This window comes from Dermacentor andersoni, chromosome 6 (genome assembly GCF_023375885.2).
Source record: "Dermacentor andersoni chromosome 6, qqDerAnde1_hic_scaffold, whole genome shotgun sequence".
In the NCBI taxonomy this organism is placed as follows: Eukaryota; Metazoa; Arthropoda; class Arachnida; order Ixodida; family Ixodidae; genus Dermacentor; species Dermacentor andersoni.
Window position 1 is genome coordinate 5,931,784 of NC_092819.1, and position 17,984 is coordinate 5,949,767.

At 45.3% G+C, this 17,984-nt stretch overlaps 1 protein-coding gene across 1 annotated transcript in view; it reads left to right on the forward strand.

Annotated features, from left to right (window-relative positions):
• fwd (phosphatidylinositol 4-kinase beta fwd) overlaps nt 1-17,730 on the forward strand; it is a 151,119-nt gene extending 133,389 nt beyond the window's left edge. The window contains exons 14-15 of the mRNA XM_050170317.3: nt 8,652-8,784; nt 14,353-17,730. Of these exons, the coding sequence (XP_050026274.1) occupies nt 8,652-8,784; nt 14,353-14,661 (442 nt within the window). The 3' untranslated portion in view covers nt 14,662-17,730. The remainder of the gene's footprint in view (nt 1-8,651; nt 8,785-14,352) is intronic.
• Nucleotides 17,731-17,984: the final 254 nt, after the last annotated feature.

Genomic DNA, 17,984 nt, shown 5'->3' on the forward strand with positions numbered 1-17,984 from the left:
GCTACTTGACTGCTGTGTCTCTTCGGATCAAACAACTGCGCCAGTGGCTGATGATCAGTCACTATTTCAAACTGCCGACCGAACAAGTACTTAAACTTTTTAATGCCAAAAATAATGGCTTGAGCTTCGCGCTCAATTTGGGCAGTTTTTTTCGGCCGCTGTAAAGCATGCGTGACGCGAATGCGATAGGTCTCTCGCCGCAACCTTCGGTGTGTGCGAGCACTGCTCCAAGGCGGTATGCCAGTGCGTCACATGTCAGGCGCAGCAGTTTGTTTCCATCGTACAAAGCTAGCACTGAATCCTCGTTCAGGAGCAGCTTGCATTTCTAAAAGCTGGTTTCGCAATCTTTTTGTCCATTCCCATGGACAATCTTTTCTGAGGAGCTTGTAGAGCGGTTCTAAGGTGGGGGCTGTTCGGGAAAGGAACCTAGCCTAAAAATTCACCAACCCTAGGAAAGCTTTCAATTCGGAGACACCAGTCTGAGTTGGAGCCCTCAATATGGCTTCTACTTTATCTTTCATGGGATGCATACTAACCGCGTCAATTTCGTGACCAAGATAGCAGACACGGTTTTTAAGAAATTGACATTTATCAGCGTCGGCACGTATCCCATGCTTCCGTAATCTCTGCAGCACCTGTTCAGTGCATCTCAGGCACTCGTGTTCGGTCTTTCCTGCTATGAGAACATCATAGAGATAGCACACTGTGCCTTTCAAGCCAGCCAATACCCGGTCCTTTACTGACTGGAAAATGGCAGCTGCGCTCGCGTGAAACGCGTGAAACGGAAAAGGCGAAGGCGTGTATTTATCGTTAGCAACTCTTGCGAAGGGTTATCCATTCAGAGCTGCAAGTACGCTTTCGATAAATCAAGCACACTGAAACAAGTTCCCCCTGCCAACAACGCGAACACATCTTCTAGCAATGGTAGCGGTGAGTGGGCAACCGTAATACAGGGGTTTTAAAGACACATGGTAGTCACCACAGAGCTTGACGGCTTCTCCATCACTCTTCAGAACTGCTACGACAGGGGTTGCCCATTAGCTTTCACACACTGGGTACAACACACCAGCCGATTCCAACTCCTTCAACTCTTTTGAAGCGAAAAGCTTCACTACACTAGTCAACACAGTGCTTCGCGCGAGCCAGCGCATGTCGGAATTGGCTTCGTAAGCGTGTTCAGAGTCGGCGCAGGTGGCCACTGCCGCGCGCTATGCGTCATCGTTTGATGTTCGCCGCAAGCACGTTTATCGCGGAGGCCGACTATATAACCGCTTGCCAGAGAATAGGCGTGCGCATTCAACATGGAAGGAGAAGAGAGTGATACTACCGATACAGAGAGTTATGTTTATGGCATTACAGAAATCGCAAGACAGTGAACCCAACAATGATGAATAAAGAAGTTTAATAATCGTGCATAACTTATGGTATATATCATTGATAAGCAGTTTGCATAACTACACAAGGCACATGTACAGCATAACCATAAGCTAACCAAAGCATATTCATAAGTGAAACCGTAAGCATAACCATAGGCTAAATCATAAAGCATAACCATAAGCTAAACCGTAAGCATAACCATAGGCTAAATCATAAAGCATAACCATAAGCTAAACCATAAGCATGACCGAACCTTTTCACTTCGAGATATCCAGGCTTAACCTTAGCTAAGCCGCAGCCAATTTTTTCAACTTTGTTTTTCAGGGCGTACGGCACTGGCCTGGCTTTACAGAATACAGGCTGCGCTCCCTGCTTCAAAACAATGGAGCCCACAAACCCCTTAATGGTTCCAATTGGGCCCGTGAACACTTCCTTGTGCTTGTCTAGCAACCCCACCTGTTTAGTGAATGTGTTCACTCGCAAAACATTTGACTAGTTTAGGCGAATATGCTTCAACTAGTCTCGGCCAAGCAATGCCAGTACCGTGCGCGCCTGTTCAATCACAGCTATCACGAGCGGCAGTCTAAAAGAATTGCCTTCATGAGTTACACTTACAGTGACACTGCCCTTCAAGGGAACACTTCAGCCATTGTATGTCCTTAAGCAAAACTGCACGGGCTGATATGGCAGACGTCCAAAATAGTTCACAAATTCACTTTCAGGCATAATAGATACCGCTGAGCCCGTGTCTATTTCCATGGCAATTGTTTGCCCATTTACATTCATATCAACTTTGTACGGCTCAACTCTTTCTCCTAATGCGTACAAATCTAAGCTAGACACGTCCTCTTCTGCGGTGAAATTGCTCTGCCTTCTCTTGCACATAATATCTAAATGTCCCATCTGGGAACAACTGTAGCACCTTGCCTTTATGTGCCGACAGTCCTGCTGGTGGTGGCTACCCCCACAACAGAAACACGACCGCATCCTGTCCTTGTCAGCGGACCCTTTCCTCGCAGCCGCCGTACCACGTCGCCGACAGTCGCTGGTCGAGCGCGTACTCACGGCACTGTCGCCACATTGCCACTTGACGTCGTCCTCTTCTTCTCAGGTCACGTCTCGTCCCGGTAGCACATCCCTCGCATGGTCGTAGTCGCTGCACTGTTGCCTAGTCGATGCGCTGTCGCCGTGTTGCCACTTGATGTCGTCCTCTTGTTCTCGGGTCACGTCTCGTCCCGGTAGCATCTTCCTCACATGGTTTTCCGCAGCTTCCATGGACGTGGCGATAACACATGCCTTGTCCCATGTTAGGCCTTTGTCGTCTTCAGCGGCCAAAAGCTTGCATCGAATAGCCTCGCTGCGCACACCCACGACGAGCTGGTCTCTGAGCGCCTCAGTTAAAAATGTTCCAAACGAGCAGTTCGTTGCAAACCGCTTCAATTCCACGTTGAAGTCATCAACTAACTCCCAGGGTCTCTTTGTGCATTTATGGAAGTTGTAACGCTCCGTGACTATCAACCGCTTTGGCGCGTAATGGTTCAGAAGCGCCTGTTTTATTTCTTGATACGTCTTCTTTTCAGGAGCCTCCGGAAACATCAGGTTCCGCAATGTGGCATACGCTCTGTCACCCACTATCGTGATAAGAATGTCCGTCTTGCTTTGTTCATCCAGCTTATTCACTCTCGCAAAAGCCTCGAACCGCTCGAAGTAGATAGCCATGTTACCTGTCGTGGTACAAAATTCCGTCAGGCGCCCGAAGAACGGTTGGTGGCTAGAAGACGGTGGCAGATCGTTGTCCATGATGTCTACTGCTGCTTGCTGCTTGAATCAGGGCCGGCGGTTCGTCCCACCCTCGTCGCCATTGTTAAAGAGACAGTTGCGTAAGAGGTTTATTGGCGACAACTGGCTGGTACATCACACAATATCTCAAGACACGCCCCTCTGCTTGGGTAGGCTATTTGTACTGTAATGGTGGCGCTGGAGTGCCCACAAGCGTGGCCCCTGCTGGTTACAAGATACAACACCATCGAATAGGAATACTCTTGCAGCCACAAAGCCCATCATCCAAGCCTCCCTGTGGGGTCTTTTAAGGACAAAAGCCAACAGAGAGCATGATGGTCGGTGACAATACAAAAGGATGGCCATATAGGTGGGGACGGAATTTCGCAACCGCCCAGACAAAAGCCAGACACTCTCTCTTGGTAGTGGAGTTGTTTCACTCTCAAGGAGACAAAAGATGGCTGGTGTACACAATAACCTGGTCATAACCATGCTGAACTTGCGCCAAAACAGCACAGATTCCATGGACACTTGCATTGGTGCACACCTGAGTAGGGGCTGAAACGTCGAAGTGGCCTAGGACAGGTGAGGTGGTGAGTAAAGTCATGAGACAAGAGAAAGCGGCAGCTTGGGAGAAGCCCCATGAAAAAGGCACACCTTTCTTCAGGAGGTCTGTGAGAGGCCATGCTATGGTGGCAAAATCTTTTAACAAAGCCGCAGAAGTAAGAGCAAAGTCCTACAATGTCTTTGACGGTGTGAATTTTTCCTAGGTCAGGTCGTATTACAGAAGCATTGTCCAGATATCCAACTACAGTTATCTGACGATGGCCAAAATGGGATTTTTTCAAGTTGAGCTGCAGGCCAGCCATGCAAACAGTACGAAGAATGGCTGAGAGTCACTCAAAGTGTGCGCCGAACGTAGGTGAGAACGCTGCAACGTCATCCAGGTAGCAATGACAAGTTGTCCGTTTAAACCCTTGAAATAGGGTCCATCATACGCTTCATCAGTAGCGTCCACATAAGCCAAAGGGCATAACCTTATATTGCTAAATTCCGTGTGGTGTTATAAAGGCTGTCTTTTCACAATCGATATCATCCACAGCAATTTGCCAATACCCGGACCGACGGTCGATGGATGAAAAGTACTGGGCACCATAGAGACAATCAAGGGCATCATCTATACGGGGTAGTGGATAGACATCCTTTTCACAGCAAAGCTGTTTACCTATATCAACTGGCAATTCTTTCCTGGCGGTCCACAGAAAACTCCACTTTCTAGAAATCGTCGATTTAGCGCAAAAAAAAAAAACATGTAGCGTATGCGCACATGGGTGGCTTGGTGTCACCGTGCGTGATGGATCGTGGCGAGAGTCGCCAAAAAATGGGTTGGCACTGAGCGTTGTGCCGCAAGAAGTTTTCAAATTGGCTCATTAATAGCCGAGAGAGAAATATTTCAGTGCCGAGAAATATTTCAGTGCCGTGAACCCATGATTTCAGCAGGCAGGCTCCATTGCCAAGCAAGACGCCCTCTCCACTTGTCTCGTCTAGCCTCCCCAAACGAAATTCTTTCCCTGCTTTCTCTCATACCGGACCTCGAGGATCGCGAGATGCATACATCACAGGCCCCACCTTCATTTTTGTTTTCTCCTCGCTTTCTTTTTTCGGTGTTACACACTTCCACTGATGGTGTCACGCGCGAGCTGTTGTCTTGTTCGCACAGCGCACGATTTTGCACGCTGTGCACAAGGAAACATGACTAGCGGTATAATTCAGTGCTACACGAATACTGAGGCAGAACAAGCGGATCGCAGAACATGATCACGCGCTGGAACAGGGCAGAAAATGGCATAGTTTCAGTACCTGCGCATGTGACCGCACGACTGTGTGAACAAGCAGACGAAGTGGAAGTACGTGTCTCTTCGGTACAAAGTAAAACAAAAAAAACACGCAGACATTTTGTTTGTGTGTTTTATTATTTCTCTAAACTTCAATTTGTCAATTCCAGCAACAGATCACACATATAACAGATGTCTTGTAATTCTTGAAGTCACGTGTCACCATGAGCGACGTGGCACTGCGAACACCAGTACGTAGGCGCAGGGACACGAGTGCATCATCCTCCGGCTTGGACTGCAGTGGCCGCGAGGAGAAGGAAAAACGGTGTTCGGTTCGAAATTTCAGATCTTTCCGCAGAGGGTAGCGATGCAATACTTTGCAGACACAATCTTTATCGCGCAATGTATGCTCTGTGCTTGTCAGCTCAAAATGGCCAGACTTTGTGAGGGGCCCTTTAAAGGTTACTGTATTTACTCGCATAATGATCGCACTTTTTTGTAAAAAAAAAATTGACGCAAATTCAGGGGTGCGATCATTGCCCGGGTTAAATTTTCCGCGAAAAGAAAACAAACATTTTTTTCATCCCGTGTTTACTGCAGGATGACAACAGGTCAACAAATAGGCGGCTGCCGCTGTATGTAGTGTGGGACACGATAACAAAAATGTCGGTCGGCGGAGCAAGCCAAATGCGCCGAACGCGATTTTTTTTCTTTTCGTGAGTACATTACGTGCATTAAAACAGTTTCTTCTGTATCAAGATTGGATAATATCATTAATACCGGCAAGTTTGCGGCAATAACGTAGTCATGTCCACTTTGAGAGTACAGAAACAGATAGGCGCGCTTAGCTGCTAGTGACTTAGAAACACATGGCAGGCATGCCGTGGAAACTGCAGCCATTTGTCTTCACTACTATACTAATGTGGCACGTTTCCGCTAAGGGTGGGAGAATATCTTAGCTGTGTTACAAGCGTCGGTGTATGAATAGGGTACACTTCTAACGTATCAGTGTAAACATGGCTACTATCGTTGCCGCTCGCGATTTGTTGCGTGCCCATGAGTGCAGACGAAAAAAATCTAAAGGCGGCTTTTGTTGTTGTTGTTGACTACAACTATTATAAAGCCTACACATAATAAAGGCAAGTTTGGTTGTAGCTTTTTTTGTCATGAAAGTGCGGAAAGTGATGAAAGGAATGAAATGGGGCATCTGCTTAAGAATGTTTGGTGCGTGCAGACCCCTTGGTTTCTCTTGAGTGGATCACGTAGCATTCGATAGATGGTAAGTGCGATCATTACACGGGAAATTTTTTTTTAAAAATGAATTTTGACGTCAGAATTCAGGGGTGCGATCATTACGAGAGTGCGATCATTATGCGAGTAAATACGGTATATTAGCCAATTACTTTGTTCAATTTATTGAGATTACTGCCATCACGCCAGATGCTGAGTGAAGCAATTATTCTACGACCAGCAATGCGTGGCATTCCATGGGTATGCACAGTCCAGCAGCTGTAGCACTGGTGAAAGACCTCTATGGCACATTACACATATGCTAAAGAAGGTGCAATGGACAAGGCTTCATAAAGAAGCAGCACAACTGTTCAGCTGAAAGAGTTTGCTGCTGACTGCTGTTAAAAGAGCATGTATGTGTTTGTGTGTGGCTTTGCGCTCCGACCTGTGAGAGCAGGTGTTGTTGGTATGCAAATTTGTAAAATCTTTTGAGCTCATAAATTTTTGTGGGTATATATATATATATATATATTTTTTTTTTTTTTCTTTTCTATATCACCGCATATGCTTCTAACAAACTTCGGATATAGTGGAACTACTTTTGTGTTAGACATGAGCTTGTCATAATGAGGTTTGACTGTGTTATCTAGTTCATGATAACTTTAAGACATTGTTCTATTAATGCTCTGCCATTTTCTGATTGTGATACGCTGCTTGTCAACCCTTCTGTGAAGCTAAGTTGCTTCAAGTTGCACATGCTGTGGCGGGTCTTGCCATGATCTCAGTATGCCATAATCATAATGGGTGCAGAAAACAAGATGGAGTTATACTGCTTAGTTACTCCTGCACCAGCTACCTAAGACATTGTAGATGTGCTGTTGAAATTTAACAAACCTGGAATCTTTTGTATCTCCTTAGCTAAGGATTTGTGAAAATCACATTTGCATTTCATTGATGATCAATTATGTATTTCGTCTGACCAAGCAGCACATTGAGCAAAACGAGAACAAGGTGAAAGCAGGAGCCAACTTTTCGACAAGGGGACTTGTCTTCTTCAAGGCAACATATGCTTTCCTCGCCACAGTGCATATAGGTGGGGTTCTTCTGAAGGGGAAGGGGCGTAAGGCATATGGGAGCGGCAACTAGCGAAGGTGTGTTTGCAAGGGTGTCGAATTGAGAATAAAAGTGCTGTGCACAAGGCCAGGGACATGGCCATCTGTCAATCACATGTAAATGGCCGTGTGTCAACGGTGTGCGTGCACAGCACCCCTCTATTACCTTTTTCGCTTGTAGTCACGGGCTATCGTGTGTCTGAAAGAGATAATAGGAGCAGCAGAAACCGGTGCTCGTGGGGAAAAAACTAAGAAAGAAAAAAAGAAATGAACTAAATAAAGAAAGAAAGAAAGAAAAAAACCACTAAGCAACCAAACTACGGGTTTTGCCAGCTTGAAATTGAGCTATGCTAAATTTCAAGCTATAGGCAACAACGCCTAGTTTGGTTGCTTAATATATATTTTTTTTTCCTTTCTTCCCGGTCTTTTTTTTTCCTTTAATTTGTTTATTCTATTTCTCTCTCTCCCCACGCCCCGAGCACTGGTTTTTGCCGTTCCTTCTATTATCTCTTTCAGAGACACGATATCCCACGACCACCAGCGAAACAGGCTGACACACGGCCATTGGCACGTGATTGACAGACGGCCGTGTCACTGGCCTTGTGAAGAGCACTCCTTTATTCTCAATTCAACAACCTCGCCGCTAACACACCTTCCCTCGTTGCCACTCCCACCCGCCTTATGCCCTCTCCCTTTTAGAAGAACCCCACCTATATATACTGCTGCGAGGAAAGCATAGTCGGCTTCAAGAAGACAAGTCCACTTGTCTAAATGTTGGCTCCTGCTTTCCACCTGCCGTGGTTGCTCAGTGGCTATGGTGTTGGGCTGCTGAGCACGAGGTTGCGGGATCGAATGCCGGCCATGGCGGCTGCATTTCGATGGGGGCAAAATGCGAAAACACCCGTGTACTTAGATTTAGGTGCACATTAAAGAACCCCAGGTGGTCGAAATTTCTGGAGTCCTCCACTACAGCGAGCCTCATAATCAGAAAGTGGTTTTGGCATGTAAAACCCCATAATTTAATGTTTTAATTGGCTCCTGCTTTCACCTTGTGCTCGTCTTGCTCATTGTCTTGAATTTCCATCTCCCGCCTTCCCCCGGTTTTCCCAAGTAGCATTTTGTTAGACACTAGTGTCTCCACTTGCATCTCTATGTGATGACCATCCTTTAATGTCAAACCAAATGCAAGTGCTTTATCCCAGTAAGTCTGAAATCCCCTCTGAGCCTCAAACCTCTGAGTATGTTTCATTCTTATAAGCAGTCATTGGCAAATGCGTCATGTTATTGTTAGTGCCTTCATGCTTGCTTTGTTTGGCAGGCATAATGGAAACATCCTACTCGATGGGGAAGGCCACATCATTCACATCGACTTTGGCTTCATACTGTCCTCGTCACCCAAGAACCTCGGCTTTGAGAGCTCCCCATTCAAGCTGACGCAAGAGTTTGTTGATGTAAGGAATTTTGCATCTCCCACTTTTATTGACATCTCAGGGCTGCACCATCTTCAGTACTAGTGGCGACTGCCAGGTTCTGTCTCAAATGAATGCATTCCGAACCGAGAGTGTTGTGTTTTGTGTTTTGAGTTTTGTGCAGGGCTGGCACTAATGATCTCTGTCCAGTACATGCTCCACATGTGAGAGAAGCTCTCGCATGTTTCATTCTTGGCTTGCAGGTGTGCACACTCGGGCACTGATCAACCCCTGCTCAAATATGGTTTTGCATGTGCTCGTTGGCACAGTGAAACGTCACTTGAGTGATGTACTCAGTCAAATTTGTACGAAAGCACTGCCATTGTGATCAATGGAAGAATTTTTCTGGAATGTACTTCAGTGTTGGGCAAAGTTCTTAGTTTTCTCCTACTCACTTTTATCTCCTGCAACTTTCTTACATTTAATTCCAAAATTGTTTGCTTGAAACTGTGCATACAGTAGCACATCATTATAATGAGCTAATGGGTGTGTCGATGTGATCACAGTTCCCTTGGAAATTTCTGGCGCTGTGCCAAGCTCGCTGTCTGCACACAGTATCAGTTCTGGCGGATGCACTCTTTGACAAGTCTGATTGAGAGTCTCACAAAAGTGGATATATAGTAGTATGTGTGTGTCTGTCTAAAAGTGATTTCCCAGGAATACCGCCCCTGTGTGCTTGGTCAAACCTGTGGCCAATGGAGCACAAATGGCGGTGTGATGTGCCGCTTTCGTTATGAAAGCTCATTAAAGAATTCTCTCAGTGAAGGTAAAATCTGAGGGGCTGCTTTTTTCTGATCGTAAATGTTAAGTGCATGCTGTACTTCTTTTTGAATTGCCAATATTCATTCATTCATTCATTCATTCATTCATTATACATGCTTTCAAGGCCCGAAGGCACTCCAGAAAGGAGTGGTAAGAAAGTAAAAATAATATGCAGACAATTATATAAAGCGAAAAAAATTTTGAGCAATAGTGTGGTAGACTGCTGTTTTGAATGAAGATGTATCTGCAATGTGAATGATGGAAGCAGGAAAGTGGTTTCAGTCGACACTTGTGCAGGGTAAAAAAGAATCATGGTACTTGTTCGTTCAGCAAGATTGGACAGCAACTTTATACCTGTGGTGAGATCTGAATAAAGGGTAGAAAAATGGGGTGATTAGTTGATTCTTGAGCACATGGTTAGAGTGATAAACTTTGTGGAATAGGCAAAGGCAAGCACATTTGCAGCGTAATGAAAGATCTGGTAGATTCAGGGTTATTTCATGCATATTACACTGGCATGGCAGAAATAGCTAGATAAACTAAAGTGAGCTGCGCGATTTTGAATTTCTTCAAGGGTAAGGGTTAGTGATTCTTGATTGCTATCCCAAATGGCGGATGCATATTCTAGGTTTGAGCGAAATAGGGTTTTGTAGAGTGCCAGTTTTACAGAAGTAGGAACAGTAGAAAAATTACGACGAAGATGCTTCATGTGAAGAAGCTCTAACAGATGCTAGTATAGTGTCATTCAGTACATATCTGCACTGACTGCCATTGCTGGCCATACGTGATACTGTATGCGCATCGATTTACACTTTCTAGCGTTAAGTTTCATAAGCCATTTGTTAAACCAGAGTGACACATTGTAAGGACCCCCTTGCAGTTTATGTATATGAATCATCAGGTTTAGTGATCTTTCGGTATATTACACAATCATCTGCGAACAAACTAATTGATGATATTGTTACACAGTTAGGGAGATCATTAATATAAATCAAGAAATGTAAAGGCCCCAAGATGGATCCTTGTGGCACTCCGGATGTAACTGGTAACAAAATAGATGAATAGTTATTGGTTGTGGCACATTGAGTTCGATTGGAATGCACCAGAATGTATGTTACATTCAGGTGCACTTTTATATTCCTTTAAGCCCATGAAAATTCGGTTCATGCTAGCTTCGGGAGCCTGTTAAAATTGTGTAAATACCGTAGGCCAAAACTTGGCGGCATGCAATGCTGTTAGTAACTTCCCTGGTGCCACAGTTCAAAACTACCACACGGTCATGCACAAAACAGTTTGCACTACTGAGTCAACAGCCACTCTAGTTCCATGATCCAACAGTGCTGCTGCATCACCACCACACAACGCTACAAGCCTCCGATTTCGTTCAATGCTTGTTATGGGACGCCAGCCGAAGTATTTGTGGTTCTGAAGTGTGTACTTGTGCCTATCAAAGACTACTGTATGAAATAAGAGGCATGTAGTGCTCCTCTGGTGCACTTGCAAAACGGCAATAAGCTGAGCAGTAGCCTAGAACGTGACGGCAGGAAATGGTCTTGAACTTCTTCATTTAAGTTGACTACGCCTGTGCAGCATGTACTAGAAGTGGCAAGATTTACTTCTTTTGGGATTTTCGGCAGTGTATGGCAGGCTGTCGCATTGACTTTGGTTTAGCGCCAGTCCTGTCATATGTGTTCCTTCGTCTTTGTCTTTAGCGCTTTTTTATGAAAACTATAAAGATGAACCAACTAACCCAAATCAAGGTATTGTTGCAAGATTTACTTCTTTGGGGATTTTCGTCAGTGTGTGGCTGTCGCATTTACTTTGGTTTACGCATTGTTAACTTCACCCCAATGTCCACTGTTGGTCACGCTGATGAACACTGGCTGTGACAAAGTAATTTTGGCACCCCTTTAGCCTCATTATAGCAAGGTTTTGACAGCAACAAACGGCACAGTCTCTCATGGCCATTCCGACAGCCGCCGTGTCAGCTTTGAGCAGGAATATTAAACTTTTGAAGATAGCACGGATATCACTGCACAAGTTTTACTTCAGCATGTGCATTGCATGTTAAAATGCGTGCACATTGATGGCACTGGATAGCTCGATTCCAACCATGTTTCAATTTGTCAAACAGTACCACACTCCTTGAAGTGAGAGCTCTCGTCTAGGTGTTGAACGCATCACATACACGACAGTGGTGGAACAGCTGCACCAATTGCGCCAAACTGCGCCAAGAGTAGACCTCTGCGCCGTCTTGCGTGAAAACGTCGTTTTAGCGGAAAATCCTGCACCAAAGCAGGCATACAAGTGAAATCCTCCTTCCATCGATACTTCACAGGTAGCAAAGCTGAAATCAAAACCAACAGCATGCTATCATCAATATCGTAGAAGGAAGCAGAGGCTCGTTGGAGACATCTGGTTCGTCATTCCTATATTTTTCTCCAACGGACGTAGAATGTAATGCCTCTGTGTGCCGTCTTGCTCACGTTTTATTTCAATGTTCGTCGAACCCGCATGGTACCACGAAGATTACCAAAGGAGGGTGTCGCATTCTAGGATTAAAGGTTACCTTTTTCAATGCCTATGGGTGATAGTAAGCTTTCGTAAAAGAGCCGCTGTGATCAGAATCGCACGTGGTGCGTAGTTTAGGATGGTATTAGCGAGAACATGTCAGCTTCCACATGTCTGAGTTAGTGAATAGATTATGATTTATAATAGTACCACCAGTTTTAGTGCTCGCATGGATATGGGCCAGGTTGTTAATTTTGGCATTATGTATAAGCGCTCGGCGTGAACACATGGGGGCCGTTGAGAAAGAAAACATAAAAGGAAAACTGTGCGAGTAGTAGTCTCTGGCCTAAGTGTGTTCTACAGTCAAATTATGTGTATTCTTGAACTTATTTCAATGCTCAAATATTGCGACCAATTTTCGATACGTCATTTCGCACTTGCGACTTAGCTATCAGTGTGCCCCAAAGTTCGTGGCCCGTCGGGGTAGCCTTTACAATGGCTATGGCGTTGCACTGCTGAGCTCAAGATCGCGGGTTTGCTTGCGGCTGCGGCAGCTGCATATTAATGAAAGAGGGATGCAAGAATGCTCTTAATGTGAATATTGCAAAAGTGCAAAAATAACATTTTTTTGCATAACTTTCTTATGTTGTGCCGTGCTTTATTAAATCAAATGAGAGAAAGCGAAAACCTACGGCACCGTTTATCGCATTTGATAGTCGCAGATTTACGAGGACTGAGGTCGTATGTGGTAAACGGCAAGAGCCGCCACTTCAGTGAGTGCCGCCATGTTTGTTGATGCAAAACTATTTTGCCAAGTTTGAGTCGCTGTGCTATGTCAGCAAAATAGCCTCAGCGACGCACATGCAAAACCCTCTTCGCGTCTCGTGCATTCCCAGTTGCACTGACACTATACTCCTCAATGTGCATGGCCTGACATGAGTGTATTGCATGATGTCATGTTCAGTGCAGGCGCGCATACTCGATCGGTCTTGCTGTGAGCCTTTACCCACAAGCCGTGACTGTCGCACTGTGTTGCATCCTGGGTTAATAAACATGCATTTGTTGACGGTCTGTCTGTGGTGCCTTCGCTTCCGCACCTTATCGGAGAGTCAACGAACCCAGCCGCAACACCCTATCTGTGTTGCGGTGTGAAGGAGTGTCGCATCCTTTAGTGACTGTGCTCGAAGGTAAGCCTCATGCAAACCCGTCTCCACAACATATAGACTATATCAGTTAAAATTGGTGTGGTATATGGTAAGCACACATGCGTTTGACCCTGCGCCAGCACTTGCGCTGAAAGGTGAAATGACTATTCCACCACTGACATGCCGCTCCAGGCACTGCTTGGCCTCGAGAGCCAACAAATGTGGAAACAAGCAGCCGCTTCATTTTTCAGTGCCATGCCACTGTGTGCTGACACTCGGGTACCCTCTGCAATGCTGAGCTCAGCATTGCACTGCAGATACGCATGCTCCTAATATATATGCAGTGGTGATAAAATCCGTATGGTAGCCATTTCATGTCAGCATTTTCATTAAGCATGCGAGCCACATTTATTACCATTATTAATCTCAACAAAGCGAGGCCTTTTTATCTTGGACGTGGCTGTAGCTGGGCAAAGTGCGGTTGTCGCATGGAAATCATGATCAGACTGTGTCATTCTACTGCAGGAAGAGGGCCTGTCCCAGCGATCTCTTCAGTGGCCCCACATTTCCTCATTTCGTCACACCACCATGTTCTCTGCCATCCTCGACTGCGTTTCCTCTCCTTTGGCATCAGTTACTCTAACAGGCCACCGTTTATCTGCCCTGCGTATTGAACGACCTGCCCCACTCTTCCTGTCGCTTAACAAAGAGGCCAACTTTCTCCATTCCTATGGTGGTGAACAGGGCAGATATACGTACGCATATTTCTCATGGTTTTGTTGTTGTAGTTTGAGAAACTCATACATAGGTGCAGGACAAGTTCTGTGGAGGAAGTTTTATGTCATACACTCAAGTAGCAAGGAGCTGCAAAGTATTCCCAGTAAGCAATGCAGTTGAAGTAAAAACTGAAGATCTAGCAGATGCCTTGCAAAAGCTTTCTTTTGTGAGGTGCCCACATCAGTTTCTTCTGCAGTTTCATGCTGCTGCTGTTGGGTAGATCAAGTTTCTTCCTTTCACTTTTCTGACGTGCACCTTTTCAGTGAGCATAGTGATGTGGAATAGTGAAAGTTTTTTCAGTGCACTCATGCACAAAAGAGGTTACAGGCACTGATCAACCACTGCTATCGTACAGGTGATGGGCGGCCTGGACTCGAACATGTTCAACTACTTCAAGGTGCTGATTCTGCAAGGGCTGGTGGCGGCACGCAAGCACCACGAGCGCATAATCACCCTGGTGGAGATCCTGCAGTCCAATGCCCGGCTGCCCTGCTTCCAGTGGCATGGGGCTAGTGCTGTGCGCGCTCTTCGTGAACGTTTCCACATGGGCTGCACCGACGAGAGGCTGCAGATGCTTGTTGACTCGCTTGTTGAAAGCAGTATGCACTCGCTCACGACACGTCTGTATGACAACTTCCAGTACTTCACAAATGGCATTCTCTAGGCTGGCTTTCCTTGACCGTCGGCCCTCCGCACCGAGTTCTGCTTGGTGGCTGGAGGTGTCTGGATTTAGTTCTTCCTTGCATGCTCAACTAGATGGGACCCCAGGTGTGCACCAATACCAACGCAAAACACTGTTGACATTCTTGTGCTAGCCCACTAGGGTGTTGGCGTACTGCAACAGGAAGGAGACCATTGTGCATGTGGGTGGGTATCTCTGAAAGACCAACTCTTTCACAGTTGTGTTACTCGCAGGTTTATTGAGGGTTGGCTGGAGCTTGCCCGTAACAATCCGTCATGCCTAGAACAGGATCCCCCTTTGGTGGAAAACCATGAATGGTGTCTGCTTTTGAGTGAACTTGTACAAGTCACTGCCAAGTATGAACAGCTTGTCAAGGCTGTGGCCAGCAGCAACTCTAGCCAAATTCCTGGCATGACTTCATCTGACTTGCTTTCGTATTTTACAGCATTGCAACAGCTTCTTTATAAAAGCTGCAAGTAGGGCCTGTTACCAGCAATGCAAGTAGGCCAACGAAGGCTTGGCAAGTCTCTCCCTCTTGTATATAGCACTCAACCGTGCAGAATGATTTCATTTTCTGTGCATCCCTTGTTGACACCAACCGTTTCTCATGCCAAACACTTTCAGTGCAGGAACAATCCGATGTCCCTTCATCATTTTATCTGCACCATGGCAGACTCGGTGCGACATTTTCTCCACACACTGTTCTTTGTACATAATATTCTGTTGTTAAGACACCTTAGGTGAACAGCTGCTTCATCATGCTGGTAACAAAGAGTAAAATGTTTTGTCCTTTAACTTGCATTCTGTGAACAGTTTTGCATGTATGGATGGTGAAGTACCTCATGTTGCAGACAGTCTGCATGGCTGAGCCAGATAGCTTTGCGGAGTGTGTGTTATGCAGTGGTTATGTCGTTTTCAGTGAGCGCTTTATAAAACGTTTCTGTGCATATTAACTCCAAGGCATAGTTAACGGTGCAGCAACTGTGCAGCCTTCTAGTTCGCAAAATGCCTCCTTTTGTACCATATGTTATGAACAAATCACTTTGCGTTTCGTCTAGGCTGCATCAACAGAGTGTTTATTTCACGTCGGGGCATTGCAAGCTTTCTTCTTTTTCTTTCTTTTCTGTCTTCTTTATTTTATTTTTATTTTTGCGAAAACTAACATGCTTGTGCTTGCATATGCATGGGAAGCCTGTCGGCCTTATTTGCACAGTTGCCAGTTCACAAATCTGAGCAGCAGCAGCAGAGTTTGGAAATGTGGCTGGTGAAACGGTGCAGACTGGTGTGCACTGCCTTGTAAATGCAGCTAGTAATTTTAATGTACATTTTATGCGGAGTCATGTTACAACAACCCATGTGTCTTACGAGTGGAAACCCTGTGGGCCGTCCAGACTTGCTTCTTTGACAGGCATATGCATTTAACCCCAAGACTTGGCATGTCGAGGTGAAAAAAGACTTGCATTGTTCAGTTGTGGCTCATGCAATCCCCAGACTATCACTCTGACTGTAGCTCATTGTCAACTGTGAACACTCGTCCGGCTATGCTTATACATTGTTCAGCATGGCACCAAAAAGGTAGCGTTTCACCCAAAAGATTGCTCAATAGGTCGGAGTGATTGCAAAGCAAACGTGCAGCAGGCAAAGAGGGTGTCACTGCGCTTTCACTTCAGGCGTGTATATTATTATGTTTAAAGTTTGCCTAGAAGTCGGGCTTGGTAGCGAGCAAGGTCGATATTGATGCCTCATGGTGCTAGCTGTTAAAATGCTTGTCTGCATAAGAATATAACATTCAGCACTAATGCATTCTTGTTGAGATATGCACTAGTGTCGGGCACACTTGGGACATCTTCAACCAGTCATTCCAGAGTGCTCTGGCAGTGCTACAAATGTCGTGTAGGATAACAACAAAACTTTCTTGCAAGCAGAAGTGGGCTCCAATGGTGATAGTGATCACTACAATACTTTATTATCGTGATACAGCTTACATGAATGTTGAAGCTCTGCCAGAGTTCTCTTAATCAACCAATTGAAGCTGCCACTGGAACATGTAAAGCTCCACTTAAGATACTTGTTGATCATTTTCGTGGAAGCGCGACGTTCCAGTTGGAATATATTTTAATGTGGTGCTTTCAGGGTGTGGGGACGATCCTCTCTGTCTAGTGCCAGAAAACCTTTGTCTTAGTGCATGGATCTTGCATCTGCATTCCAATCCTCTTTTTTTAATTAGGCCACCTGGCTTAGCGTGCCATACTTAAGTCAACCAGACATGTGATGCGTCCTTGCTCGCACATACATTTTTTCTGGCCAGGCCTTGCAGTAGCTGTGTACATATGTCCTCAGTTCTCCTTTTTCTGTTGCTTTCTTTTTAGCTCTCTAGCGCAGAAAACAGTTCATGTTACATTCAGTGTTCCCTTTCTCAAGATATTCTCTTGTGTCATCCTGCTGCGCCATAAGTATGCAAGCATGTCAGTTGCTTACAGAAATGGTGTTGAGAGAGTTCTTCGACAACAATGGCATGCAACGTGCATCAGGTCCAGGGTAACTGCACTGTGTTGATGGTAGCGTGGAGACTTGTGCATCGCTGTCTGTCCACGAACTGGAGGCAGTCCACGAGCTGTTGTAAATACTATGAAGGCTATTTTTCCAGGCTTTTCTTTGTACTAATGTGTAAATACTGTGCTAGATATTTGAGCTAATGGTTCGCTTGTATGGTATACTTTTGATTCTGTTGTATAGGGGAAGGCATTAATCGCGAGTCGCAGCAAGTTTTCATTTACATGACAACCCTTTTCTGCTTTTTTTTTCTCCAAGGCGCATGCCTGGCTTTGAGGCACTTTTGTGCTTGCTTTGGGAACCATAACATTGAGCCAAGCTGCATGCGCAATCCCGCCCAAACAGCTTCGTCATCAAAAGTTGGCGATGAAAAAATGAGTAACCTGGAAAAGGTTTTCTTAAACTCCATCATTGACGTTACTTTCCTGGATGCAAAATGAGGTCTAATGATTTAGTGTGCTGTAATATAATGAAAATTAAATTCATTTTCTTTTCTAATCATTCAGTCTGGTGCTTCATTCAAGTGTGCTGCAGAGAATGTTTGCTATTACAATGTGCCAAGAGCACGGACTCCCACGCTACATATTGTGATGCTTTCCGACTGGAAGTTATTGAAATCTGTGTGCACACACCTTTGTCTTGCCCTCATTTCTATTGCTGACAAAAAAAAAATCACTGTTGGAATAACAGTCCCATTGAATGTGAAGTACTTTGGAGTTTCCACCTAGAAACCATGGCTTTCGGCATGCCGA